The sequence below is a fragment of the Trichomycterus rosablanca genome, chromosome 17 (genome assembly GCF_030014385.1).
Source record: "Trichomycterus rosablanca isolate fTriRos1 chromosome 17, fTriRos1.hap1, whole genome shotgun sequence".
Taxonomy (NCBI): Eukaryota; Metazoa; Chordata; class Actinopteri; order Siluriformes; family Trichomycteridae; genus Trichomycterus; species Trichomycterus rosablanca.
In genome coordinates, this window is record NC_086004.1 from 1,261,202 (window position 1) to 1,288,459 (window position 27,258).

Sequence of the window (27,258 nt, forward strand, 5' to 3'; positions counted from 1 at the left end):
CTGAATACAATTTAGGGTTAAGGGTTTTGCTCAGAGGTCCAACAGTGGCAACTTGACAGTGGTTCAGGGAGGGGCCTTGAACTGGCAATCCTCTTATTCACACTAGTCCAATACCTTAACTGTTGAGCTACCCCTGCACATGTTAAACTAGCCATGTGACACGTGCATTACTGGACGTATCAGACCTTTTTAAGGGAGCTTTTTAGTTCTTTGCACAAGTGGGTTATTTTCCATGAAGCCAGAACCATCATGGTACTTGTAATTTAAATAAATTCCAGAGGTTTAAATCTACAGCTAGGCTCACAAATACAGAAGCCATTAAGGGGACACATCAGTGCACCCCTAGCGCCGGTCTCAAGCCTGGACAAATAAAAAGGTGCTTCATGACGGTGGGTGTTCTAGTCTTTCACTTGCAATCAGACAAGCTTGTGTTATCGATTTTACTGGTGTAACAAGTTCATTTTTAACTTTTTAACTTTGGTACCAGTTTGACCCCCCAGTGTTCTGTTTATTTGGTGGCCTAACAAAGACAACCTAGTTCGAAAATAGATGCGGCACTGGACATGCAAAGTTAACACACTTTTTGCCTAATGAGGGGTGAGGCTGCCCCGCACTGTGAAACCTGCCAAGCTCCCCGTACAGTCGCATTTACAACCGCAAATCAGAAAAAGTTGGGACAGCATGGAAAATGCAAATAATAATAATAATAATAATAAAACACAGTTTCTTACTTTGACTTTGCCTTTTATTTCATTGCAGACAGGATGAACCTGAGATATTTCATGTTTTATCTGCTCGGCTTTATTTCACTTATTAATAAACATCCATTCCTGCATTTCAAACCTGCAACACATTCCAAAAAATGTTGGGACAAAGTGGAGATCCTCTGGCCATCTTTGCTCATCAGAGACTCTCAGCCTTTCCTGGATGCTGCTTTAGTACCGAACCATGATCACAATCACATCATTATTTAGTTTTTCCACCTCATTACTAGCCCTAAATTGCCCCCGTCCCAACTTTTTTTGGGATGTGTTGCAGGCCTGAAATGCAGGAATGGATGTTTATTAACAAATGAAATGAAGTTGAGCAGATAAAACATATCTGAGATACAGAAATATCTCAGGTTCATCCTGTCTGACATCAAGTAAAAGTGACATGAAAGATGTTAATTCTGCAGAGCACTAACAGTTAAGGACAGCTACACCTAAACCAAAGTTCCTATCAGTTACAGGACTAAATTCACATATCTCGGTACTCAGCTGTCTAGAAAATAGTCTATGAGCCATCTTGGGATTAAATCCCATCAACTAACTGGTGGCCTAGCAAACGATAATATTCGTGAGTCACAGATGGTGCACTTCACCAAAAACATGACGAGACATTTAAAGCATGTAATCATACAGTCATGCCACTAAAAACGCCTTCCCTGATTTCTTTAGCGCCGGAACAGTAATGGATTTCTAAATGCACGTGGGCGCAGCCAACAGAAAGCGTAAAAGCCTAACAGATGAAAGTAAATATGTTCGTCAGCTTCTAAACCTAACTTAAATACAGCAGGTGAAACGGTGAACTGCCATCCAGCCTGGTGGCTCATACTCACGTGCACGCTCGTCACGTCAGCTTTACAGAGCTGTACTGTGCAATCCAGGGTTTCACAGAGACGCCTGGAAATTTAGCATTGCGTCACGCTCGTCACTGTTTCTTAAATTGCCGTGGCATTTAGAAATAATCGCGTAAATCCAGTGGTTCGTTTACAGCATTTAGCAGGCACTTCTTGAATACAATCCAAGCAATTGAGAGTAAAGGGCCTTGCTCAGGGGCCCACCAGCTTTGACGACTGCCCAACCATGGATATTTTCAATCTATTGTTTCAATCTGTTCTTTTACATTTATGGCATTTAGCAGCACTTATATCCACCCTGACAGTTTGTGACTGATTGACTGGTAAGGAGCTTGGCGATGGTAGGGCTTAAACCAGCAACCTTCAGATAGTTTTAGGTGTGTTAGATAGATATAGGTGGTGGTGTGTTAGTGTGTGTTGTGCTGGTATGAGTGGATCAGACACAGCAGCGCTGCTGGAGTTTTTAAACACCTCACTGTCACTGCTGGACTGAGAATCGTCCACCAACCAAAAATATCCAGCCAACAGCGCCCCGTGGGCAGCGTCCTGTGACCACTGATGAAGGTCTAGAAGATGACCGACTCAAACAGCAGCAATAGATGAGCGATCGTCTCTGACTTTACATCTACAAGGTGGACCGACTAGGTGGGAGCGTCTAATAGAGTGGACACGGTGTTTAAAAACTCCAGCACAACACACACTAACACACCACCACCATGTCAGTGTCACTGCAGTGCTGAAAATCATCCACCACCTAAATAATACCTGTTCTGTGGTGGTCCTGTGGGGGTCCTGACCATTGAAGAACAGCACAGTCAGTAATTGTAGAACTACAAAGTGCTTCTATATGGTAAGTGGAGCTGATAAAGTGGGACAGTGAGAGTAGAAACAAGGAGGTGGTTTTAATGTTGATGTCGCACTGTGACGTTTCTGCTCGCTGTTTTACTTTGTAAATGAAGGGCAGGCAGTCGACATGCAAAGTAAATGTAAAGTAAAGGCTGAATTGGGCTGATTTACTTTAAAAGTCACCAGAAACTTTATTCCTGGTCGGATTCTTTACAGTGTTTTGAGTTTACAGATGTTACGAATGACTTCGGTTCCATTTGCTCCCCTTCCCACCACTGTGGGATCATTTATTTTGGGAAAAGACGGTAAATAACGTTACTAGACCATGTCATCGTGCTGATATCAAACATGGCCTTGATGTGCACGTAAATAACGACAGTCGTGTTTGTCTAATCCTTCTGCATCAGCCACTCTATACCCGTGTGTGTGTGTGTGTGTGTGTGTGTGTGTGTGTGTGTGTGTGCAGTGATCTCATACCCTGAGTGTGTATCGTAGCAGATGTATGAATTACCGGGGTTTATTTTTTTCAGCCCGACACAAAAGCTTTGCTTCAGGAAAGAGAGTTCGATGTCTGTCTGGCTACACGGTATCAGATGGTGAATGCACTCAGGTTGTACGTTAGAGCTCTGTGTGTGTGTGTGTGTGTGTGTGTGTGTGTGTGTGTGTGTGTGTGTGTGTGTGCAGTGCAAACACAGAAGCTTAGTAATGACGGCTATTGAAAGTGTGTGTCACCACATGGGTCGGATGACGTGGCTTCCTTTCTAATTTCCATGAGACAAAAACAGCAGCTTCAACTTCGTACCTTTTTTCTAATAGACACCAAAATAGCAGCTGGTCGTTTTTTACCTTGTTTTTCCAGTAATGACCTTATTTGTTCACCACCTGAGTTCAGATAAGATGAGTTTAAGCTGCGGCAAATAATTACAACAACTTTTATAATTACGTTTATCGATTTTTTTTTTTTTTTATATGTGTAGAGTCTATCAGATCTGTCAGATTTACGTTTAATTTGTGCTTCTCACAAACACAAGGATGTTTCCCAGTTATAAAAGATGTAAAGCAGGTAGGGCTGCAATAACTGTGACAAAATCAATAAAACAAAACAATACAAATCATTGGAGACAATTTCCATGATTGATTTCACACTAATATGGACAGTATTGAAAACGTTTCGGTGTTTTGTTTTAGCTGCACTCGCTTATATTTGCATTTACATTCGTGGCATTTAGCAGACGCTTTTATCCGAAGTGACTTACAATTGTGACTGAATACAGTTCAAGCATTAGAGAGTTAAGGGCCTTTGCTCAGGGGCAATGGTGGGGTTTGAACCGGCAACCTACTGAACCTTCATCTTTCATCTTTTTTATCAATTCACTTTTTTTCACTCATCTATTTACCCAGAGGGAAAAAAATCTTTAAAAAATGTGTTTCCCAGTGCGCCCAGGTGGTGCAGCGGGATATTCCGCTAGCACACCAGCGCCGAGATTCTGAACCCCTCGGTTAGAAACTCGGTGTTGCCACCGGTCGGCTGGGTGCCATTTAGCGGGCATAATTGACAGTGCCTGCAGCAGACACGTTTCTGCTAGGGCGGGAAGACCGGACTATGTGGGTGGGGTCTTCAAACGCTGTGTAAGGACCCTGCTTGGCAGATAGAGGCGCCTGTGCAGAATGCCCCCTCCGACACGTGAGCAGTACAGACCGCTTCTTTTCACCTGCACCAGGCGGGTTTATATGGGATCTTTCCACTCGTTTATTCAATTTGGTCTCATATTAATATCTAATCATGTTAAACTCATTGATCACTAATTGTGATTAGGCATTATAAAATAATTGTGGCATTTTTCCTATAAAGTATTATTTTTTAGACCAACCCTCACTGTGTTCCTCAGTTTTTAATCTGTCCTTGACCTTCTCTGTTCTGACGAGACGGCTCCAGAGCAGAGAGCTTTCTGAGATGTTTCATGGAAGCGACTCTCGGTCTCATTACCATCGATCAGGCTTTGATTCGGTTAGCGTCCTCATTAGGTTTTATCCTTCAGCCCGGATGCACGACAGCTCGGTTTTAAGGGAAATTGGAAAGACTTTGTAATCTGGTTACTGTAAGGATTAGCGTTCGCGTGATGTGGCAGGTTTGTCATGAGGTCACGTCCCTATGAAAAGGACTGACATCACATACATACATGCATGTGTTTTTTTTTTTTTTTTAATCATCGTGAATATAAATCTGCCGTCAGTGCGTCATGTCTAACGTACTGCGCTCGGCCCTGAGGGACGGTTAATGAAAAGCCAGTAGTGGAATTCAATAGTAAGTCATTAAGTCTCGAGTGCTGTGAACAAGAACGTCTCGGAATTAATAGTTTTGCCGCTTTACTTTTGAATTATTAATGACCCTTTCAGACTAGCTCGTCAGCTCTTTTGTTTTGATGATGTCTGCGGTGATGCTCAGGAGGTGGATTGTTCTTCTCAGATTTGTAATATTTGAATAATTTGGTAGGAATCGTGTTAAATGCACCCTTGTTGACTAGCCCTCTCAATTTGTCCTCTAAACATCCATAAAAATTAGTGCAAGTGATGTTTGTTTTATGACTTTTGGTGAGTGTTTTAGGGATTTGAAGTCTATGAAAAAAGCAGCTTTAGCTACGTTGTTCTTGCCCACACAAAGACTTTATTATTATTTGGTATTATAGATGAAGACTCAGGTGTTTATATGTTCACTCTACTCAACAATCTGATGGAAATCTCAGTTTACATACATGCACAATACAAGTAAATCCCATCCAAAGTGACGCTCATGTGTAGAGTACCGCTTAATGTACGCGTTACCATGACAACCAGCATCACGTCAGTCCGGCGATTATGCTTCTATTTAAGGGATTATTTAAAGCAGGGTGATAATTAAATAAACCAATTTTAACAAGTACATAATTACGGAATGAACTTCTCTGCGCACGCCCCCAGTGTGGAGGCTTTAAGTCACATCTTGTAAAGCACAGTGGGACCAGATTGCCACCGTTTCTATTAAGTATACACCAACCAGGCATAGCATTATGACCACTGATAGGTGAAGTGAATAACACAGATTATCTCTTCATCATGGCACCTGTTAGTGGGGGGGGGGGGGGATATATCAGGCAGCAGGTGACATTTTATCCTCAAAGTTGATGTTAGAAGCAGGAAAAATGTGATGTCTAGACGACCGGTTCAGAGCATCTCCAAAACTGCAGCTCTTGTAGGGTGTCAGTATCTATCGAAGGTGGTCCAAGGGAGGAACAGTGGTAAACCGGCGACAGGGTCATGGGCGGCCAAGGCTCATCGTTGCACGTAGGGAGCGAAGGCTGGTACGTGTGGTCCGATCCAACAGACGAGCTCCTGTAGCTCAGATTGTTGAAGTTCATGCTGGTTCTGATAGAAAGGTGTCAGAATACACAGAGCAGCTCAGTTACAGGGCTGTTTTGGCAGTTAAGGGGGACCACCACGCCTGATGTAGCTTGAAAACAAGTTTGAAAAACCCTGATTTAAACGATTAGCCGCCTCGTTCAAACAGGACAATGTGTGTAATCTAAAAATCCAGGCATCACACTTGTGCAAAACATCAGAGGAATGAGGAAGAGGGTTAAATCCTTTTTCACATCACCGTAGATGGGTCGAGATGAGCTGTGTGCAGCACGTGCGCTTTATAAATCGTTTGTGACGGACGGTCAAAACACACCCACACTCCTGCCTCCGGGAGAAAAAGTGTTTGGTTGAAACATCAAACCTGTCCTGTTTCATTTCTCCACTTCGGTGCGTCGCCGATAGGAAGTCACGTTAGCGTTTACACGCTGCAGTGACATTGATTAACGCGGCCTGTTCACGCCTTCCCTTCTTAGTCATGTCCTCTTCACCGCATCACAGCGGGAACGCACGAAACTAAAGACGTTTGTGCTTCCAGATCAGTCAGCAAACGACACGATCAAACTGAAATTCCACTAGAAAAGTACAAGAGTCTGGAATTCATTTTGTGCTTAATTTCACGGACCTCATTTTTCAAAAAACACAGATTTTACAGATTTTTTTTTTTTAATGCATTTTCTCCCCATTTGCTTCCTGATTTAGCAACTCAGTTTTGTCCTCCGCTGCTGAGGGATACCCGATTGCATCCGAGGAGAGCACGTCGCTGTACACGCCTCTTCCGACACGTGTACATCCCTGCTCTTCTCGCCCCTGCTTTCTGCACAGGCGTCTCTTCCGCCAGTCAGGGTCCTTACACAGCGTATGAAGACCCCACCCACCCACAGATAGTCCGGTCCCCACTCTGCAGATATGGTGGCCAGTTAGTATCTGCTGCAGGCACCGCCAATTATGCCCGCCAGATGGCGCCCAGCCGACCGGCGTTTCGAACACAGAGTTTCGAACCGTTTACAGATTTTTAAAGAAGTCAGTCATTACATTACACTTAAATTTAATGATAGAATAAATTGAAGCTACGATGCACAACACAGCTCTTTTAATAGTTGAATGTAAACCTAGAACATCCAGCGACCGTGCGAGGCTTCATGTTCCGTCTCAAATACCAAAATACTCGTCCACCGCCAGCCCCCCCCCCCCACACACACACACGTCCACAGAATCGGTTATTAGTTTTCCAAACTTGGTTGCCCGAGTCACTTCGACATCGTGGACGTTTTGACTAAGCTAACTGAATTGCCGTAGGATCGCTAGGACGTAAATGGTAAGGCTCGTCTCACCGTCGTGAATTAGGTCCGTTTCTGACCTTCTGCTCTCTTGTTTCTTGCAGGGTTTTGACCCGCCGCATCAAAGTGACACCAGAACGGTTTACATTGCAAATCGCTTCCCTCAGCACGGCCACTACATTCCACAGAGGTTCGCAGATAACAGAATCATCTCCTCCAAGGTAGGACTGCTTTATATCAGTGTCTTCATAATGTACAAACTACTAAATTTTTCTCCCAATCTAGTCATATCCAATTCCCTGATTGTATTAACTCACACCCCCCTGACACGTGTGCTATAGCTGACAGCTTTTCACCTGCACAGTATTGGTTTATATGGAGATCCGTATCACGCCCTGATCTCCATTATTCCCCGTCTCGAGCAGGCGCCATCAGCCAGCAGAGGTCTTGTTGTTATTGCAGCAGTTATGAAGAACCCCGACATCCCTCCCTCCCTCAGACAGTCCAGTCAACCTCCATGTAGGCACCTTTCCGGCCAATAGCAGAGCTGAGATTTGAACTTGCAAGCTTGAGCTGTTGTCGCATGATGAGCATCGTGTGCTTCGTTCACCGCCATGGCAGACGGATTTCGAACTCTCAAACTCTCCTAGTACTATATGGAGTTTATTATCAGCTATCAGCTGTTAAGTTAGTAAAATAATTGATCCCTTGATAGACGACTATTGTAGCTGCACACACAGCGCTGAATTTTTTTTACACTGTCTGAACTTTTTCAGCTGGCTCTAATCAGCCACTGGTGACCATATCACCATATCACACAAATAATTCCTGTCCAATCTGAGATTTAAAGATGGATATAAGGGTAATAATTCACTTAAAGGTCAAATTTTTGTTTATTTTTTTGCGTCTAAACTGTGGAACTCATTACCATTTACAACTAGGCAGTTAAGTTCTGAAGACGATAAATAAACATTTAAAGCTCTCAAGTTCGAATCTCAGCTCTGCTATCGGCCAGTCGGGTGCCTACACAGACGTGATTGGCTGTGTCTGATGGTGGAGAACCAATGATTACTCATTACAGGTGCTGCACGGTGAGGTGAATAATGCAGAGCAGTGCATGACTCTTAGGGTGTGATCCTGATCCCAGTATGAACCTGCCTTGCGCTGGTGAAAAGAAGCAGTCGGGTATAGCACACGTGTTGGAGGGGACGTGTTAAGTACGGCCCTCTTCAGTCAGGGTCGGGGTCTGCAGCAGTAAAGGAGATACAACTGGGGAACTGGATATGACTAGGTTTTTTTTTTGATGACGACTTATTTTTGTTTAGGAATAATTAATAAACTTTAATATTCTGCGTGTGTGAGTGTTGCTCTGTTACTAAATGTTGACGTAGCAGCTCTATATTGACCCATATACACTGTAATTCAAAATCAATTCGCATTTCAGAACACTTTTCTTGTGCTTTGCTTGATACAGTTAAGATTCACACTGATTTCTTTCTTCTTTTCTCTCTGCAGTATACGATATGGAACTTCATCCCTAAAAATCTGTTTGAACAGTTCAGAAGAATAGCAAATTTTTACTTCCTTATTATTTTCCTGGTCCAGGTAAGCGCCGCCGCTGCTCTGTGTTTGTCTTGGCGTGTGTGTGTGATGTTTTTACCAGCCCCGAAGGAATCTGGCACGTGTCTGTCAGCTTCTAAAAGGGTTTTAATTACAGTGAACTGACCGTCATGTGATCAAGAAGTTTCTGCTTTTCTGTCTAGCTTATAAAATAAATGCATTTTGGTCCCTAGTTGAATTATATGGGAGGAATGTAATTTTTTTTTGACCTGTGATAAATTCGCTGCCTTGTTCCCTCTGATAGGACCTTTATTTAATCATGCCGCTGGCCTTGAGTGCGCTCGGTCTTTATTAGATCTTCCTCTCCGGAGTAACGGAGTAAGGGTTCGCTTCCCGAGAGTCACGGCTGCGTGCTTCTGCCCAGACTCATTAGCGCTCGCGATTGGCGTGATTTGTGAAACCTCCGGGCTTCTCACACACAGTATCGGTGCTTTGGAAATACGCGTCTCCACTGTGTCACCGGTGATGCCACATCGGCCTGGTCTGATCGAGTAAACGTGAGACGGGAAGCAACAGTGACACCTACTGAGCGGTGCAGGAATACTAAAAGCTTAGCGTGTTCATTTACATTTACACTTTCAGCATTTAGCAGACGCCTTTATCCAAAGCGACTTACAGTACAGTGACAGTGTACAGTCTGAGCAATTGAGGGTTAAGGGCCTTACTCAAGGGCCCAACAGCAGCAACCTGGCAGTGGGGGGGGGCTTGAACCTGCGTCCAGTAACTTAACCACTAGGCTACGGCTTGCCCAAACAGTCCAGAAGTGTTCATCTATACAAGCTAATGTGCAAGACCACACCCTGATTTTATGAATAATATTTTCTCTTTATATGTAATACTCCCTAAATAAGTTTCACAGCTCAAACTTGTCTAATAAAGCGAAAATGAAAGGAGGTTTCAGACTCCAGTCTCGATCATTTAAAAATCATTGTGGTTTTGTTAAATAAAAGTACAGATTAAAGGTGTGATGTGTAGGAAGCTCTTCTCACACTCTTCCTTTTTCTACAGCTCATGATAGACACGCCGACTTCCCCTGTAACAAGTGGACTTCCTCTCTTCTTTGTCATTACAGTAACTGCCATTAAACAGGTGAGCTTTTCTGACTCGAATGTATATTTTTTAAAAGAAAATATAATGTTAGTGTTAAGAACATTTAATACAACCCCAAATCAGAAAAAGTTGGGACAGCATGGAAAAAGCAAATATTTCTTTGACTTTTATTTGATGTCAGACAGGATGAACATGAGATATTTCATCTTTTATCTGCTCAACTTCATTTCATTTATTAATAAACATCCATTCCTGCATTTCAAGCCTGCAACACATTCCAAAAAAAGTTGGGACAGTAAAGCATTTACCACTCTGTAATGTCGCCGTTCCTTTTCACCACGCTTATAAAAGACGTTTTGGCACCGAGGAGACCAAGTGATTTAGTGTTTCAGCTTTTATTTTGTCTCCTGCAAACACATCTTAAGATGTGCAGCAGTATGGGGGGGTCGTCGTCGTTTTAAAATCCTCCACACGTTCTCTATTGGGGACAGGTCAGGACTGCAGGCAGGCCAGTCCAGTACCCGTACCCTCTTCTTCTGCAGCCACGCCTCTGTAATGTGTGCAGCAGGTGGTTTTGCATCGTCTTGTTGAAAAATGCTGGACGTCCCTGGAAAAGACGACGTCTGGAAGGCAGCACATGTTGCTCTAAGATCTCAACGTACTTTTCTGTATTAATGCTGCATCACAGAGTGTAAATGACCTTTACCAAGGGCACTGACACACCCCCATACCATGACAGACCCTGGTACTGACACACCCCCATACCATGACAGACCCTGGTACTGACACACCCCCATACCATGACAGACCCTGACTTTTGGACTTATTGCTGATAACAGTCTGGATGGTCCTTTTTATCTTTGGCCCGGAGCACACAGCGTCCATTTTTTCCAAAAAAGACCTGGAATGCTGGTTCATCTGACCACAATACACGTTTCCACTGTGTGATGGTCCATCCTAGATGCCTCCGAGCCCAGAGAAGTGAACGCGGCTTCTGGACACGGTTAACATGAGGCTTCTTTTTTGCACAGTAAAGGTTTAAGTATGATTAGTGCAGTAACTCTGTATTGTAGAGCTTGATAAAGGTTTGATAAACTAATCCCTCACCCATGTGGTTATATCAGCTAGTGTTGAGTGGAGGTTCTTGATGCGGCTCCGTCTGAGGGGTGGAAGATCACGAGCGTTCAGATTAAGCTTCCATACTGTCCCAACGTTTTCTAATTGTATAATAGTGAGTATAATAGTTAATAATAATTCAGATCTTCTTTTCTCCTCTTTTCTACACACTGCAGGGCTATGAGGACTGGCTGAGGCACAGAGCCGATAACGAAGTGAACGGAGCTCCTGTGTTCGTGGTGCGCAGTGGCAGTTTAGTGCAGACTCGCTCCAAAAACATCCGAGTGAGTTACGTTCCTGCACGTCTCTTCTGTCCTTATTAAAAACTTAAACATTAGACAACAAGAGGCAGTTGAATAAAATGAGCTCTAGTAAAGAAGTATGATGACCACATTGCAAAACCGAAGATCTAAACATTTATATCTATAGCATAAATATATACATGCGGTGTTTCCCCCCTCTGAGTCTCAATCTTAAACCCCGATAACACAGAACGTTCCCAACGTTAGTCATTCGTCTGCACACGTTCGCTCCCCAGACTTATCATGTGCAGCGGTAGCTCGGCGGTCACGGTACTGGACTATTGATCACAAGGTCTCTGGTTCAAACCCCACAATCTCCAAGCTGCCACTCTTGTGCCCCTGAGCAAGGTCCTTAATCATCGATCGCTTGCATCGCGTTCTAAAGCCGTGGTGGTTTAAAATTAGGTCTCAGTGGGTAGCACTGTCGCCTCACAGCAAGATGCTCCTGGGTTCGATTCTGCATGTTCCCCCTGTGTCTGCGTGGGTTTCCTCCTGGTGCTCCGGTTTCCTCCCACAGTACAAAGACGTGCAAGTGAGGTGAACTGGAGACAACGTGACACGTGACATTAAAACCCCAATAAGTAAATAAATGTGAGTGTTTTATTACCACCGACCTGAAATGATTGTTTTTGGATCTGCAGGTGGGAGACATAGTGAGAGTAGCGAAAGATGAGACGTTTCCAGCAGATCTGGTCCTCCTGTCCTCGGATAGAGCGGAGGGGACGTGTCACATCACCACTGCCAGTTTGGACGGAGAGACCAACCTCAAGGTCTGAATGATGATACGTTTGTGACTTGACGTTCCTACACCCGGGCCTGATGGTGCAGGAGATAATATTTACCTCTTTATTCACGTCTGTGTTTAGACTCACAGTGCGGTACCGGAGACGGCCGTGTTACAATCCGTGACCCGACTCGAGGGCCTGCAGGCCGTGGTGGAGTGCCAGCAACCAGAGCCTGATTTATACAGGTAGGGAAATTACACTTTTATTATTTCGCTTGTGTTGAAAATATATTTTTGGAAGAAATAAACAAGAAATGTAGCGTCCAGCTGAAGGGGATTTTTCCCTTGGTGTGTTTTACACCTTAAATATCTAATACCTGATTTAGTCTGGTCTCCAGTCACAGATGGTGTCTCCCCGTGTCTGCGTGGGTTTACTCCGGGTGCTCCGGTTTCCTCCCACGGTCCAAAGACATGCAGTTAGGTGAATTGGAGATACTAAAAGTGTCCATGACTGTGTTTGATAGAACCTTGTGAACTGATGAATCTTGTGTAATGAGTAACGACCGTTTCTGTCATGAATGTAACCAAAAGTGTAAAACATGACGTTCAAATCCTAATAAACAAACAATCACAGATGGTGTGTGAAGCATTGGTCTCGACTGGTTTTATTAAGCATCTTTTCCTGCTGTAGGTTTGTTGGGAGAATTACAGTAACGCAGCACGGCGAGGAGATCGTCAGGTAAGAGTTCCGAACAGAAAGCTTCGTTTTTTATTCCATTTTCAGTGAATTTGGCCAAAATAGAAGAAAAAAATATGTATTTTAATATATTTGTTTCAGACCTTTAGGACCAGAGAACCTTCTGCTCCGAGGGGCACGACTGAAAAATACCAGAGAGATTTTCGGTACGTTTTTCAGTCTCCTGTTGTTATTAATGATAGGCGACACAGCCAGTCGTGTCCTTGTGCCACAGATCTTGCAATGGTGGGCAAGCGCATTAGACCACATATACAGTGTGTATGTGTTTAAACTTATTGCAGTCGAATCTGATCTGAATCTGCATCAGTGTGGAATAAGGTGCAGATCCAGGGTTACAGCTCCACATGTATCTGTGTTTATCTGGATTCTCCTCCCTGTTTCACTTTTAAACTTGTGTTACAGCTCCAGCTTCTGAGAAATGGTGAGAATCAGAATCAGCTTCTCCCAGAGTCTAAAACGCTTCTGGTTGAAAATAAAGCTTAACGTGGTTTAATGTAGTAAAAGAAGGAGACAGGAGCACTAAACTTCTCTTCATTATTACTGCTCATAAGTTCCTCCACTAATCACATTCCTCACTCGCTGTTTTACTACAATAAGTCACGTTGTAGCCTAGCGGTTAAGGTGCTGGGCTAGTCTTCTAAAAGACGCTGGTTTAAGCCGCACCACTGCCAGGTTGCCACTGTTGGGCCCTTGAGCAAGGCCCTTAACCCTCAATTGCTTAGACATTATACTGGCTTTGAATAAAAGCGTCTGCTAAATGCCGAAAATGTAAATGTTGGTCGCTTTTACCGCCTCGTATCAAACAGTTCGTCTCATTGGAGGAGCTTTGAAAAGGTCAGCAAACAGCAAACTGGGTCAAAGTTCAATCAGGTGAACTCGGAGCACAGCAGAAAGCACAAAAATCATTTTTGTGCCTGGGAATTTAGGGAATTTAGGTTGCCTGGGACCCGCATCTGCTCTGGCACCAGCACCAAGGAATTAGACTTGAATTTTACCATATTATCACAGAAAATAGGTGCTGAATAGAGAAATAAAATCAGTTCCCTTTTTAGAGTCAAACCACACACCGTGTTTGGATAGGTGTGGTCCAGCGTGGCTGTTAGCGTTGTTCTAAATGCTGTGGTTTTGTGACTAATAATGAGTTCACAGTTTGACTGATGTCTCCAGAACTGTCTGAAACAGAATATTAGGGTTTGTTTATTTATTGATATAAATTTTTTTGTTCTTTGCTCTTTAGACATCAAACAAATGTTTGCCTTTAAGATGAGATAACAAATAATCGATCAATAAATAATCTGTAACTTCATCTAATCCCGTTTCTACACAGGTGTGGCCGTGTACACAGGAATGGAGTCCAAGATGGCCCTAAATTACAAGTGCAAGTCCCAAAAGCGCTCGGCGGTGGAGAAGTACGCCAGCGTCCTCATTTTATCCCGTTTTTAAATAGCTTTTGGATTTCATGTTTTGTTGATCCGTAACGACGGTAAATCTCCTGTCAGGTCGATGAACACGTTCCTCATCATCTATCTGGGCATCCTGCTGTTCGAGGCCGTTCTCAGCACCATTCTGAAATACGCCTGGCAGGCGGAGAAGAAATGGGACGAGCCCTTCTACAACGAGAAGACCGCGCAGGAGCGCAACAGCAGCAAGGCAAGAACACTTAGTGTGAACGTGTGGGGTAAACGTGGAGAAATTTGGGACTGTGCTGTTATCCAGGGTTTGGGAGGTTAAGTGCCAACTGTGCCGCCAGCTAATGTAGTTGTGACTAGGAATCTGGGGCTAATTGTCCTCCTATTTATTACGCAACATCAGACTATTTCTGGGATCAATTTATTTATTTTTACTTCTTTCTTTGTCTCCCATATATATTTGGGGTCACTACCGTGGATCATTCTGGTCTGCATCCCTGATTTGGAACATTCCTGGCACAGACCTCCTATTTTTTAATGCATTTCTCCCTCCAGTTTTACTCCCAATCTAGTCGTATCCAATTCCCCGATTGTATTTCACCCTCCACTCCTGAACAAGGAGGGCCGTGGCTGACACATGCCCCCTCGGACACGTGTGCAGAATTGACCGCCTCTCTTTACCTGCAACAGGCGGGTTCATACGATTCATTTGGAGATCCGAATCACGCACGGAGAGTCACGCACCGATCTCTATTATCCCTTGTTTCTGTGCAGCGCCATCGATCAGCCAGCGGAGGTCGTTATTGCAGCAGTTGTGAGAAATCCCTGCTGACCTCCCTCCCTCTGACTAGCCCGTTATTGTCTTTTTGAGCTGAGATTCGAACTCATGAGCTCAACTCTACTTATTTTTATCTGGCACTCTTTTGCCACGTTTTTGCCAGAAGTGCCATAAACTGTTAGTTTATCAGCTGCATGTGTAAATATTTAAACAGTGTGTATAATAAAAGTCCCCACCATGTGTCGCTTGTGATTACATGTGCAAACTTCACGCTCCCTCTTCTCTCTGACCGTTTCCGGAGACCTTACGCTTGTCCGTGTCTCTCTGTCTGCAGATTCTCAAGTTTATTTCAGATTTCTTGGCTTTTCTGGTTCTGTACAACTTCATCATCCCCATTTCACTCTACGTCACGGTGGAGATGCAGAAGTTCCTGGGCTCCTTCTTTATCGGCTGGGATCTCGACCTGTATCATGAGGAGAGCGACCAGAGAGCCCAGGTCAACACGTCCGATCTGAATGAAGAGCTCGGCCAGGTGTGTGTGTGTGTGTGTGTGTAAATATACACTGGATAAAGAAAGTATTTAGACCCTGCGCTGTGGCTTTGATTGATTTACCTTTAATCACCCATGATGATGAAGTGAACGTGAATTAAAAACCCCTCAAGAAGCCCCTTTGACAGCAATCACAGCTTTAAACAATCTCTCTTAAGCTTTGTATGACCTGGATTTGGGCAGTTTAGCCCATTTTTCATGGCAGAGCATATGTAAACTGCATCTTTAGGTTTAGCCATGGATGTCAGACGGGGATCAAGTCTGGGAATGTGACATGTAGAGACGTGCCATGAAGTCACTTGGTGTTGTTTTTGCTCTATGCTTTGGGTCATTTTCATGCCGAAATGTTTGTAGTGTTGAGAACGTTCCTGTACATGGCTGCATTTATCCGTACGCCAATTCAAAAAATAAAACAGAGAAATAGTTCCTTCCGAATAAATTAAATGGAATGTAAACAAACAAGTTGCTTACGAAATTTACGACATTAAATTATAGGTTTGTGTTTACTTGAGCTTATGTCGTAGCTCTATGGTGAGATGCAAAATCCAGAGAGGAATTACACAGAAGATTGTACAGAAAACCAAACCTCCTCCTCCTTTATTGTTCAATTAGTTTAATTTACAAGGTTTGTGGAGGGTGGATTTGGGTCAAGAACATCAGTACAGGTCTGAGGAATCAACTTCAAATTCTGTAGGGTGAAAATAGAGCTCCACCAACGTGAAAAACTGAAGTACAGAAGGGATGGAACTCATGCACTTCATAAACGTGCCACCTATTTCTATCAAATGTATACTGACCGAAGGCCCTGAATACTTACAAGAACAACAATGTATAGCAATACCAAAAACTATGGAATAAAATAGAAACAATCATCATTTTTTTTTTTTACTAAAACAACGCCTGACAAGGACTATAGACTAATAAAAAATTACTTAACCTTCCATCCATACATTTAAGCATTGTATAAGCACGGTGTAAAACATCTAAATAAATTTAAATTAATAAAACATCATAAATGTCCCCAAATGTTCAGGGTTTAATTTATTTAATAAACTTACATTGTACATTATTATCACTTAAATCAGTTAATAGTTAAATATTGTGAATTCTTTGTAACATTGTATTTTAGAAGATCTGTTTAGCTTCAACATTCATTAGTCTGTGGAGTATAATTGCATAAAACACGTCTGATGTCCTGTCCCCGATGTCCAGCTTTGCGTCCAGTTCTCTGAAGTAGCCTTTGCAGCAACCGCCACCCTCATCAAGGGTTAAACAGATTAATTAATGAATAAGATCATAAATGTGCCAGCTTTGGTAACCCAGATGTGATGCTTGTTATTAAGAGATTATTATTAGTACATAAAACTTGTGCTCTGTCGCAGGTCGAGTACGTTTTTACTGACAAGACTGGAACTTTAACTGAAAACGAGATGCAGTTCCGGGAATGTTCCATCAACGGCATCAAATACCAAGAGATCAACGGCAAGCTCGTTCCTGAGGGCATGATGGAGGACGTGTCGGACGGCTCTCTTCCACGCCTGGTAACTAACTCATATTTATTAATAACACTTGTGTACTAATCTTGGTAGTTTCAATCTAGTCATATCCAATTCCCCATGAGCCCCTCTCACAGGTGTGCTGCAGCCAACCGCTTCTTTTTACCTGCCAGGCATGTTCTCACAGAGATCAGAATCAGGCACTGCTCTCCATTATTCATCATCTCTGCAGCGCCTTTACCAGCCAGCAGAGGCCGCAATAACAGCAGTGATGAGGAATCTTTTCGCCCACCCCACCTCAGACACAGCCAATCGTGTCTGTGTAGGTGCCCGGTCGAACTCCAGAGCTCATCAGAGTTGGCCTAATATATACCTGTATATGTTAGACACTATATGGCTAAAAGTATGTGCACCCCTCCTAATTAGTAGATAAGTTCAGGTGTTTCTGCTACGCCCATTGCAGTTGGTTGAGCACTCCAGTGGCCTAAACAGAGCCTTGACCTCGATGCCATGGGAACAAATTCCCACAGACACGCCAAAATCTTATGGAGCTCTTACATCTCTAAAACAGGGTTGCCAGGTGCACTGTTTTTCTACGGAATAGTGCTTTTCTGTAGATGCAAATTCATTCTTGGTCCATGATCTGGAGCTGAACACTCCAGTTCAGACCGTGTGGTTATTCTGTACAAAGAAGGGATAATTGCTTGATGCTGGCCATCATCAGAACCTTTAACCTAACGGCAGTTAAAGAAAACACACCGTTAACCCACGTTTACCTGAATATGAAACCCATCGTGTGTGTCGTGTCGTGCGTTTCAGAGCATGGAAGAGGAGCTGTTCCTGAAGGCCGTCTCCCTGTGCCACACGGTTCAGATCAGCTACGATCAGGCAGACGGTTTCGGCGATCCTTTCTCACATGCTAATGGGTTCACGTCTCACATGGAGTATTACGCCTCGTCTCCAGATGAGAAAGCCCTAGTGGAGGCCACCAAGAGGTAAAAGTAGATTCGCAATTGATTTACAAATGTAAATGGAAAGTCACTTTGCTGCCTCATGCCGGGATGATCAGTAATGGTTACGAACGACCTACAAACTTAATTCCAAAGAAGTTGGGACAGTAGATTCATTGCAAATATAAACAGCCTCGAATTTTTATTAATAATCTGCAATGTTTTATTTCTTTTTTGTTGACTTTTTTGCTTGATCGTGCAGGATGGGTGTGACCTTCATGGGGAGCAAAGGAGAAACCATGGAGATCAAAACACTTGGGAAATCAGAAAAGTAAGGCCTGCTTTGATAATGTAATTATTTTATATTTATAATGTGTAGCACTGTGAGAAATAAGGCTTAAGGGTTCTGCTCAGGGGTCCGAAGGTTTGTGATGATGGGACTTGAACCAGCAATCATTCAGGTGCTTTTCTTTTTACTAATTTGGTTAAATGTACACTATATGGCCAAAAGTATTTGGACACCTGATTGTGAGCTTGCCGGACATCCTATTTGATGTTTTTTGAGAAGGCTTTGAAATATATCTGAAGAAATTTGTGCCCATTGAGTCAAAAGATGACCGCATTCGTATGGCTGGGCACTGATTGATCAGTTGACGTTCCGGTTCATCCCAGAGCTGTTGAGTGGGGCTGAGGTCAGGGCTCTGTGCAGGACACTGGAGCTTCTTCATGTCTTTATAGAGCTCGCTCATGCTGGAACAGGGAAGGGCCTTCCCTAAACTGTTGCTGCAAATCAAGACAGAAGCATATAATTTACTTTATATCATTGATTTATTACACTTGTTAGCAGTTGTTGTGATTGAAACTTGTCAATTTAATAATTTAATTTAATAGGGCAGTGATAGCTCAGTGGTTAAGGTACTGGACTAGTAATCAAAAGGTTGCCGGTTCAAACCTCACCACCACCGGGTTGCCACTGTTAGGTCCCTGAGCAAGGCCCTTAACCCTAAATCCCGAAAATGTAAATGTAATAATTATAAGGGGTGTCCCCATACTTTTGTTCCTATAGTGTATCTACATCCATCTCTTCTGTTCCACACAGGTTTAAACTCCTGCATGTGTTGGAGTTTGATGCGAACCGAAGAAGAATGAGCGTAATATTACAGACTCCATCAGGTTTGTGTGTTTCTGTTTGAAGTGATCACTGATGTGTTCAAGGTTGAGACGTCAGCACCGGTGTGTTATCGTGTTTTATCGCTCCGCCACCCCAAACAACTGATCATTATAATAATCCATTAATCTGGTGATTATGTCTTTGATTAATCTATTAGACGGTTTAGTTTTAAAAACTCAAAGATTAAGTGCTTGGTTGGCATCCAGCAGACAATACAAGGGAGGAAGGGTGACAGGGTTTCATTCTTGTTGTACAAAATACGACCTCTGCTGTCTGGTCGAGGCCCATGCATGGTGGATTTCTTTTTTTTAATGCCTTTTCTCCATTTCTTCTCCCAATTTAACGTAGCCAATCCACTGCTGGGACCTTGAGGGCATCCAAGGAGGGTGAAGATTCGCCTGACACACACTCCCTTCAACATGTGCGCAGTCCATCAATCCATTCTTATTCCCCCGTAATTCGGTGGATTTGCACGTGAGGTCGGCTTCACATACGGAGAGCCACGCCCGATCTCTGTGCTCCTGTACAGGCGCCTGGGGCAACCAAGGTCCTTACCCAACATGGGTAAGGTCTGGTCTTTTTGAACACCGAAGCTCAGAATCTCGCTAGCACACCTGCGCCACCTGGGCTCCCTGTGTGGTGGATTTCTGGCGGTGGGGGGCATATCTGTGAGACCCCTCTGCCTGCAGGTAATAAGAGGCGTGTCGGCTCCACTTGGGTAGTGCAGGATGCAAGAGAATTGCAATGGGGAGTTGGAAACGACTAGATTGGTAGCAAAAGTGCAGACATATTAACTACAAGGATTTATTTGCTGTAATTTAATCAGATACATTTAGTTAGTGGATGCTAAAGGATGCAGCGGTGGATGAAGGTGGTACAGGAATGCAAACACAAATGATCAGTGCAGCATTTTTCTCGGTGCCATCTGAAAGGTTGTTGGTGAATGAGTGATTACCCACAGGGTTTAACCCACCTCATTCCAGCTGTTCTTATTGATGTGCTCTTGCTGTACTACAGGGGAGAAGATATTGTTCACCAAAGGAGCAGAATCGTCTATACTTCCCTACACCAAGAGCGGGGAGATCGAGAAGACCAGAGTGCACATAGACGAATTCGCTCTGGTAAGAGACTCTGCACATTCCTAACGCAGTAATTTAAGGTCTTTCTGCTTTATTATGCCGTCCACTTTGTATTGCATTACAGTAACACCAGTGTTGTTGGGTTTGAATAGTTCTCTGTCTTTGTTTAATCTGATCTCACAGCCTCTCCAGGTGGATGTTTGTCCATGTGATCAGAAAAAAATCTTTATTTAAGCTTTAGTAAAGCGCCATGGCTTTAGATTGAACTAACGTGGCCTAGTAAAAGTGTATCGTAGTGATAAACGTCACACCCATGCGAGAGCTCGTTTGGCAGCTGACCTACAGCCGACATGCCACATGTTTTCACTCACACACCCAAACACACACTTCATTCTCTGAGATCTGTTCGTAATGAGTGGTAATGCAGATCTGATGAGAGACCAGGCTCTCGTGATGGTTTTTCCTAAACAAATACACACTTTGTTTCAGTCTTGATGCGTCCAGATTGCTAACATCCATTCACATTATTTTAAGCAGCACGAGGATGTGTGCTGTCCCTTCCACCCATGTCATTTCATGTCACAGTTATGGTTTCAGCCATATTCAAGGACCAATAACACTATCGATGGACTAGAAATCTTATCCAGTACTGTGCATTGTCCTTTTAAATACAAAATCATATGGAACTAATGAACAACTCGTCAGAATTAATCAATGCCGGCTAAACAGCAGGGCTATTTCTTTCATTTTTCTAGATTTTCCCCCCTTTGTCTTCCAATTGAGTCATTTCCAATTCCCGATGTAAATCCAAGGTGAGTCGGATCACCACACTCCCTCCGACACGTATCCAACCTGCAACCACTTCTTATTACCAGCCAGTGTTGAGTTTCCACACAGAGATTTATCGCGCTAGGCTCCGTGTGCGTGAACCAGTCCCGGAAGAGACCCCGCTGACCTTCCCTCCCTTAAACACAGCCCATTCTGTTTGTGTGGATGCCCGGCTAGTCAGGCGTCTCGGCCAAAATTAAACCAAACAAAGCCGCCTTAATGTGCTTCGTGAATTCTGAATGTTTTGGAACAATTAAATAACCATTTTACCAAGTCTAGCCGATACTAAACTACAATCCCTCCCTCACTTGGATTCTCTTTAGGAGGAAATTAGTGTAAATCCTGGTTTAAGGGGAGTCTAAATTATTCTAATGTACATTACAAGTGGCGCACATTACTGTTCTTTACATTCAATTCTCTAAACATTTTAAATAAAAGTTTATTTTTCTTCTTATTATCTTTTATGAATTGAACAAATTGTTATATTTGCTTTCGGCAAAGCGAAGTATCATCGAACATGACTTCTTATGAGACCGGAACCTGAGCTGTCCCTGCCGTTCTCGCTGTTTGCAGAAGGGTCTGAGGACGCTGGCGGTGGCCTACAGGCTCTTCGGTGCGGAGGAGTATAAGGAAGTAGAAAGGAAGCTCCAGGAGGCTCGTACGGCTCTTCAGCAGAGAGAAGAACGTCTCAGCGAGGCCTTCAGCTTCATCGAGAGGGACCTGCAGCTACTGGGAGCCACTGGAGTGGAAGATAAGTGAGTTGCACATAGTTACACGTTCCTCATCATCCCAACCAATCAGAAGATGGATTATGAGCTTAAAAGCTAACAAGCAGGCCGAATTTGATCCTCACCATGGAATACAGTCTGTCGAGAGTTTTGCATGTTCTTCTCATGTCCATGTAGGTTTTCTCTGGGCCCCAAAACAAGCACAAGCACACAGACTTGCTCCTTAAATTTTCCCCTTGGTGGGAATGACCGTCCGAGTTTGTGATGCCTTGTGCCCAGTGTATTTGAGCGATGCTGGGTCCACTGTGACACTGACCAGGTTGAAACAATGAGCATATATTTTTGCTTATAGCCAAGCCTAGCAATTAAGGTACTGGACTAGTAATTAACCCTCAATCGCTCAGACTGTATACTGTCACAGTAATGTAAGTCGTATGGGATGTAAACTCCCTTTTTTGCTGCTGCAATAGTGACTCCTACTGGCTAAATGAGGGATTGGTACAAGTGGTGGAGGAATACAGAGTGCATAGCGTGGTCCACCAGCGTGTAAGAAGTGAGAAGAGTGCTGTTGGATAAAAAGAAGCAGTCGGCGACTGTGCCTGGGTGCAGTGGGTGTTTAGAGTGCAAATGGGAATTGGATATGACTAAACTCCAGTACACTAAACAGAGTGACTGGTATTATACAACTGGACAAATACTAAATGAATAACCCAGAATGACCTCATATTGAGGTAACATTGGTGTCATCGTCCTCCAGGCTGCAGAGTTTCCTTTATTGTGACCTCATCCCAAAATGAACTGTTTATTGGACCCTAAAACTAAATTGCCTCCCCTCAACTCACCTCACCCCACTCGTCCTTTCTTACCAACTCATTTTCTTTCTATTGCTTACTCATACCTCTCCCTCTCTCTCCCTCTCTCTCCTAATGTCTCTCGCCCGTGTGATTCAAGCATGTGACGAACGGTCCCGCTTCACCCCGGTCCTGTTCAGAACCCAAAACAGGAAACGAGCATCACAGATTATATTCACGTGAGCAGCGTGGTGTGACTGCATCACGTTTCCAGCCTCAGTCCCCCGAGTCTCCTGAGCTCGCTGGCGCTAATCGTACTGATCAGCCTGTCGTCCCGATGTCACGCTGAAACCGTTCTCGCCCCGTCACCGCGCTTACGTAACGCGGGCTCGCTTCCAAATCGCTCGCATCCTGCCTGCATGCTGAATCTGTTTTTGACTCAGGGCTCTTATTCAGGCGTACATGTAGCTCAGATTCTACAAATTGGAGACACATTACACGCTATTATAATACGTTATTACATTGAAATAAAGAGTAATAGTGTATTATATGAACAGATCATGTGCTTTTCACCCTGCTGGAGGAGCGTAATGTCAGCGGACCGTGAATCAGAGTCAAATTACAGCCTCTAAGGGCCAATTAGTGCTTCTTCACCCCAACATGAATTCTCTAATGACTGAGGTGAATAAAGTGAGCTGGTGCACTGATTTATTATTTATTTTTACACTTTCTTATATTTCTATATGTCGTACCTGTCCACTGCCGCTTGCACAATCTCTACATGCCTCGTCTGACACGTGTCCAGTCTTGTGACTTGGGAGGCCATTTATTATAAGGATCTATTCATTCATGCCTTTCCAGTGTACATTATATCACACAGAAGATTGTTTTTGTTTTGTTTAGTGATTTATAGGTCGTGTGATTATTATACAATGTTCTGGGTGGTGTGTGTTGAATATGTGAAGGCTCCAGGAGAAGGTCCAGGAGACGATCGAGGCTCTGCGATTAGCCGGGATTAAGGTGTGGGTGTTAACAGGAGATAAACACGAGACGGCGGTCAGCGTGAGTCTCTCCTGCGGCCACTTTCACCGCACCATGAACATCCTGGAACTGGTGCAACAGAAGTCAGATCACGAGTGTGCGGAGCAGCTCCGACGACTCGCACGCAGGTAAATAGACACCATTTGGTTTATTATTCTATGACTTATTATGGCAGGCTAGAGGATATCTAAATCAACACATAATAAATAAGTAAAAATAAAATAAACTAGGAAAAAAGGATGTCCTTCCTATCCAGAAGTTCAGAAAGAGAATAGCATGAGACAAGCATCCCTAATTATTACAGCATAATTAAAAGCGAGAACCAGAAGGTACCCCAGCCAGCCATGAGGGCCCTCACAGGACGTCAGTGCCTTCGTCTTGCACTGGCAACAAACCTGAGTGATTGCATGCGAGAGCCAGAACGACAGCAAACCTTAATGACCGTGAACGTTCAAGCTGTGCGGCTTATTCTAACGCAGAAGTGGACGCTTACAGTCCCGAATGAGGACAGCGGGTGGGACGGATCATGCGAGTACCAGACTGCTCAGACTCCAGGGATCGGAGCCCTAGGTGCATGGTTTGCAAGGACTAATCAAAAGCCCAGGAGTAAATAGATATGGTTTGAACGAGCAGCTCTGTTAAATCTTCTATTATGTTTAGTAATAAAAGTAAAGACTGTGGTAAAATAGACAGTAAATAACTGAATAAATGTGCTACACTATGTTACTTGACTTGTTATCTGTGTGTGTTAAGTGTTTAGGAGTGGGTTACGGCTCATTCTGACTCGGCTTGCCTCGAGCGTCAGCTGATTCATGCGGCGTCTTTGAAATCAGCCTTATGTTACGGCTCGTGATCGAACAGGATTTTACGTTTGTGTGTGTTCAGGATCAAAGAGGACCATGTGATCCAGCACGGGTTGGTGGTAGATGGTGTGAGTCTCTCTCTGGCTCTGCGCGAACATGAGAAGCTCTTTATGGAGGTCTGTAAGAACTGCTCGGCCGTGCTCTGCTGCAGGATGGCCCCCCTGCAGAAAGCCAAGGCAAGTTACACTCCTACACACCAAATAAAGTGATGATGGGTTTTAAAAATAATCGACACCCCAGGTTCTGTTTATTAGATACTTCCACATCGATCGGCTGCTTTAAATGTCATTCTTTTTGCCTTGTTGACCATTCCACTTGCAGTTCAAGCACATTTTTCAGGTTTAGGGGGGGTTTGGTGGCCGAGGCCCGGGGATAGATCGGCGTTCTGTCCGGGGGTGGGTGCGTACCTGTATTGCGACCAGTGAAAACTGGATCCACCGCAATCCTGACCAGGATGAAGCCGTGGTAAAACACAAATGAAATAGCTCATAATATTTATATCTGCCTAATAACAACAGTAATAATAATAATAACAAATAAATTAAGCGTTATTGTTAATAATAACAAATAAATAAAATTAATAAAAATTACTACTAATAATAATTATGTACAATGATGTGGCGAAGTGGTACAATGAGCTAGTGCTTTACTAGGGTTGAATTGATCAGTCTAATAATTAATAATAATAATAAAAATCTCCTAATAAATTCAAATAAATGTATAGTGAATTATAAATAAATAAATAACAGTATCAGACCCAGACCCACTGCAATCCTGACCAGGATAAAGAGGTGGCAAAATCTAATGGGAGGCTTAATAAAAATTGCTTATAATATTTACATCTGCTAAATTACAACAATCTTAATAACAAGTAGCTAAAAGAAATTAAGCGTTACTGTTTATATTGATGACAATTTTTTTTTTTATAAAACAATAATAATAATTATTGGGCACTGATGTGGCGAAGTGGTAAAATAAGCTAGTGCTTATCTGATGTGCTATCATACGATCGGGTGTCTACACAGACGTAATTGGCTATGTCTGAGGGTGGAGGTGATCGAACAGTCTAGTCTTTGGGAGGTACACTTGTCAGTGCGCTCACAGTGCCGGTCCCAAGCCTGGATAGGCATCCGGTGTAAAAGCTGTGCCAGATCGTGTATGAGGACTGAAATAATCAGCTGTGGTGAATCATACCTAATAATAATAATTATTAATAATAAATACTAATAAATTAGTAGTACATTATACATAACTATAATAATATTAATAGCAGACTGGTGTGTTGATTCTCCTGGAGCTGGTTGTGATCACGGCGCTGTGTTTAACAGATAGTGCGCTTGCTGAAGACGTCTCCAGAGAAACCCATCACGTTAGCCATTGGAGACGGAGCCAACGATGTCAGTATGATCCAGGAGGCTCATGTAGGGATAGGTAAGTGCTGTAGGAGTACACAGTCCTGCTAATCAAGCTAATAAAGTAAACCCAGATTCAACCCTGATGTGTGTGGTGTTACCATTCTACTGAACCTGCACCATTACAATCTCAGCTTAATAGAAATGGGTGACGGGGCCAAAACTGTCTCCAGTGGACCAGTTTAAAGAGCTCAAAGTGTTTGAAACCCACCACAACCACACAGAACATGGACTTTAACCAATCTTTCATTTATTTGTTTGTTTAGTGTTCTATTTATCTCTCTCATCACTGCTGCAACCCCCACCCCCGATTGAGGAGGGCTGAGGCTGTCACATTCCCCCTCCAACTAGCTCAGCTGTAGGTCACTTCTTTTAACCTGGCAGGGACACGGTCTCACAGACCGCACTATCACGTCATCAGCCACACCCCCGGTCAGCAGTGACAAGGAACTCATTCAGGCATTGTCCCTCCCAGTTGAGATATCTTAGCACTGGTGGCCTAGTGTGCTTTACTGTCGCGCCACCTGAGCGCCCACAGCGCATCTGGTCAGTTTTTACACTTCCCTCCTTATTTTCTCCGGGCTTGGAACCAGCACTGAGAGCGCACTGACAAGTGCACCTCCCAATGGCTGGGCTGCTCTGCCATTCCAGCCCCTCAGACATTGCCAGTCATGTCTGCGTAGACGCCCAACTGGTCGATAGCACTGAGATTCGAATCCTGGATCCTAATAGAATAATGCACTATATAATGCAATATATAAAATACAAAATTGCTCTGTATCGCAGATATAATAAACAGTTCACATTGATAGTTGAGTTTGCTCAGGGGTCCAGTAGTGCTGAATTCGCAGTTGTGGGGATAAAACCAGACTTTTAAAGAAATGCCCGAGTGTGTGTTATTACAGCGCAGCTTCATAACTGAGCTAACAGGGTTTGGTGATGTTCAGGTATCATGGGAAAGGAAGGAAGACAAGCGGTGAGAAACAGCGACTATGCAATCGCGAGGTTCAAATTCCTCGCCAAGTTACTGCTCGTCCACGGTCACTTCTACTACATTCGAATAGCCAACCTGGTGCAGTACTTTTTCTACAAGGTACGTTCATAGAGCGCGAGGACACACCTCAGTGTTCATGCTTTAATATCATTTAATGTTGTTTGTTTTATCATGGGTTGTGTGTGTGTGTGTGTGTGTGTGTGTTTTGTAGAATGTGTGCTTTATTACCCCCCAGTTTTTATACCAGTTCTTCTGTCTGTTCTCACAACAAGTAAGTGACTATGTATCATAAATCATTTAATAGTGTTTATTTCTATTAGCTTTTTGTTCTGAGACTGAATAATTGAAACAGATACCCTGTAAGGCCAAAAGTATTTGGATGCCTCAATTCAAAAACGAATTGTATTAACATAGATGGCTATTACAACAGACGCTCTTCTGAGGTCTATAGAAATAGGA

At 43.5% G+C, this 27,258-nt stretch overlaps 1 protein-coding gene across 1 annotated transcript in view; it reads left to right on the top strand.

Moving 5' to 3' along the window:
* atp11b (ATPase phospholipid transporting 11B) overlaps positions 1 to 27,258 on the top strand; it is a 57,479-nt gene that overhangs the window by 6,467 nt on the left and 23,754 nt on the right. The window contains exons 2-23 of the mRNA XM_063012890.1: positions 7,245 to 7,361; positions 8,656 to 8,745; positions 9,769 to 9,849; positions 11,103 to 11,210; positions 11,870 to 11,998; positions 12,095 to 12,198; positions 12,644 to 12,691; positions 12,791 to 12,855; positions 14,037 to 14,118; positions 14,209 to 14,359; positions 15,231 to 15,428; positions 16,829 to 16,987; positions 17,762 to 17,937; positions 18,155 to 18,223; positions 18,992 to 19,065; positions 20,081 to 20,184; positions 21,544 to 21,725; positions 23,455 to 23,658; positions 24,416 to 24,569; positions 25,722 to 25,824; positions 26,753 to 26,898; positions 27,011 to 27,070. Of these exons, the coding sequence (XP_062868960.1) occupies positions 7,245 to 7,361; positions 8,656 to 8,745; positions 9,769 to 9,849; positions 11,103 to 11,210; positions 11,870 to 11,998; positions 12,095 to 12,198; positions 12,644 to 12,691; positions 12,791 to 12,855; positions 14,037 to 14,118; positions 14,209 to 14,359; positions 15,231 to 15,428; positions 16,829 to 16,987; positions 17,762 to 17,937; positions 18,155 to 18,223; positions 18,992 to 19,065; positions 20,081 to 20,184; positions 21,544 to 21,725; positions 23,455 to 23,658; positions 24,416 to 24,569; positions 25,722 to 25,824; positions 26,753 to 26,898; positions 27,011 to 27,070 (2,604 nt within the window). The remainder of the gene's footprint in view (positions 1 to 7,244; positions 7,362 to 8,655; positions 8,746 to 9,768; positions 9,850 to 11,102; positions 11,211 to 11,869; positions 11,999 to 12,094; positions 12,199 to 12,643; positions 12,692 to 12,790; positions 12,856 to 14,036; positions 14,119 to 14,208; positions 14,360 to 15,230; positions 15,429 to 16,828; positions 16,988 to 17,761; positions 17,938 to 18,154; positions 18,224 to 18,991; positions 19,066 to 20,080; positions 20,185 to 21,543; positions 21,726 to 23,454; positions 23,659 to 24,415; positions 24,570 to 25,721; positions 25,825 to 26,752; positions 26,899 to 27,010; positions 27,071 to 27,258) is intronic.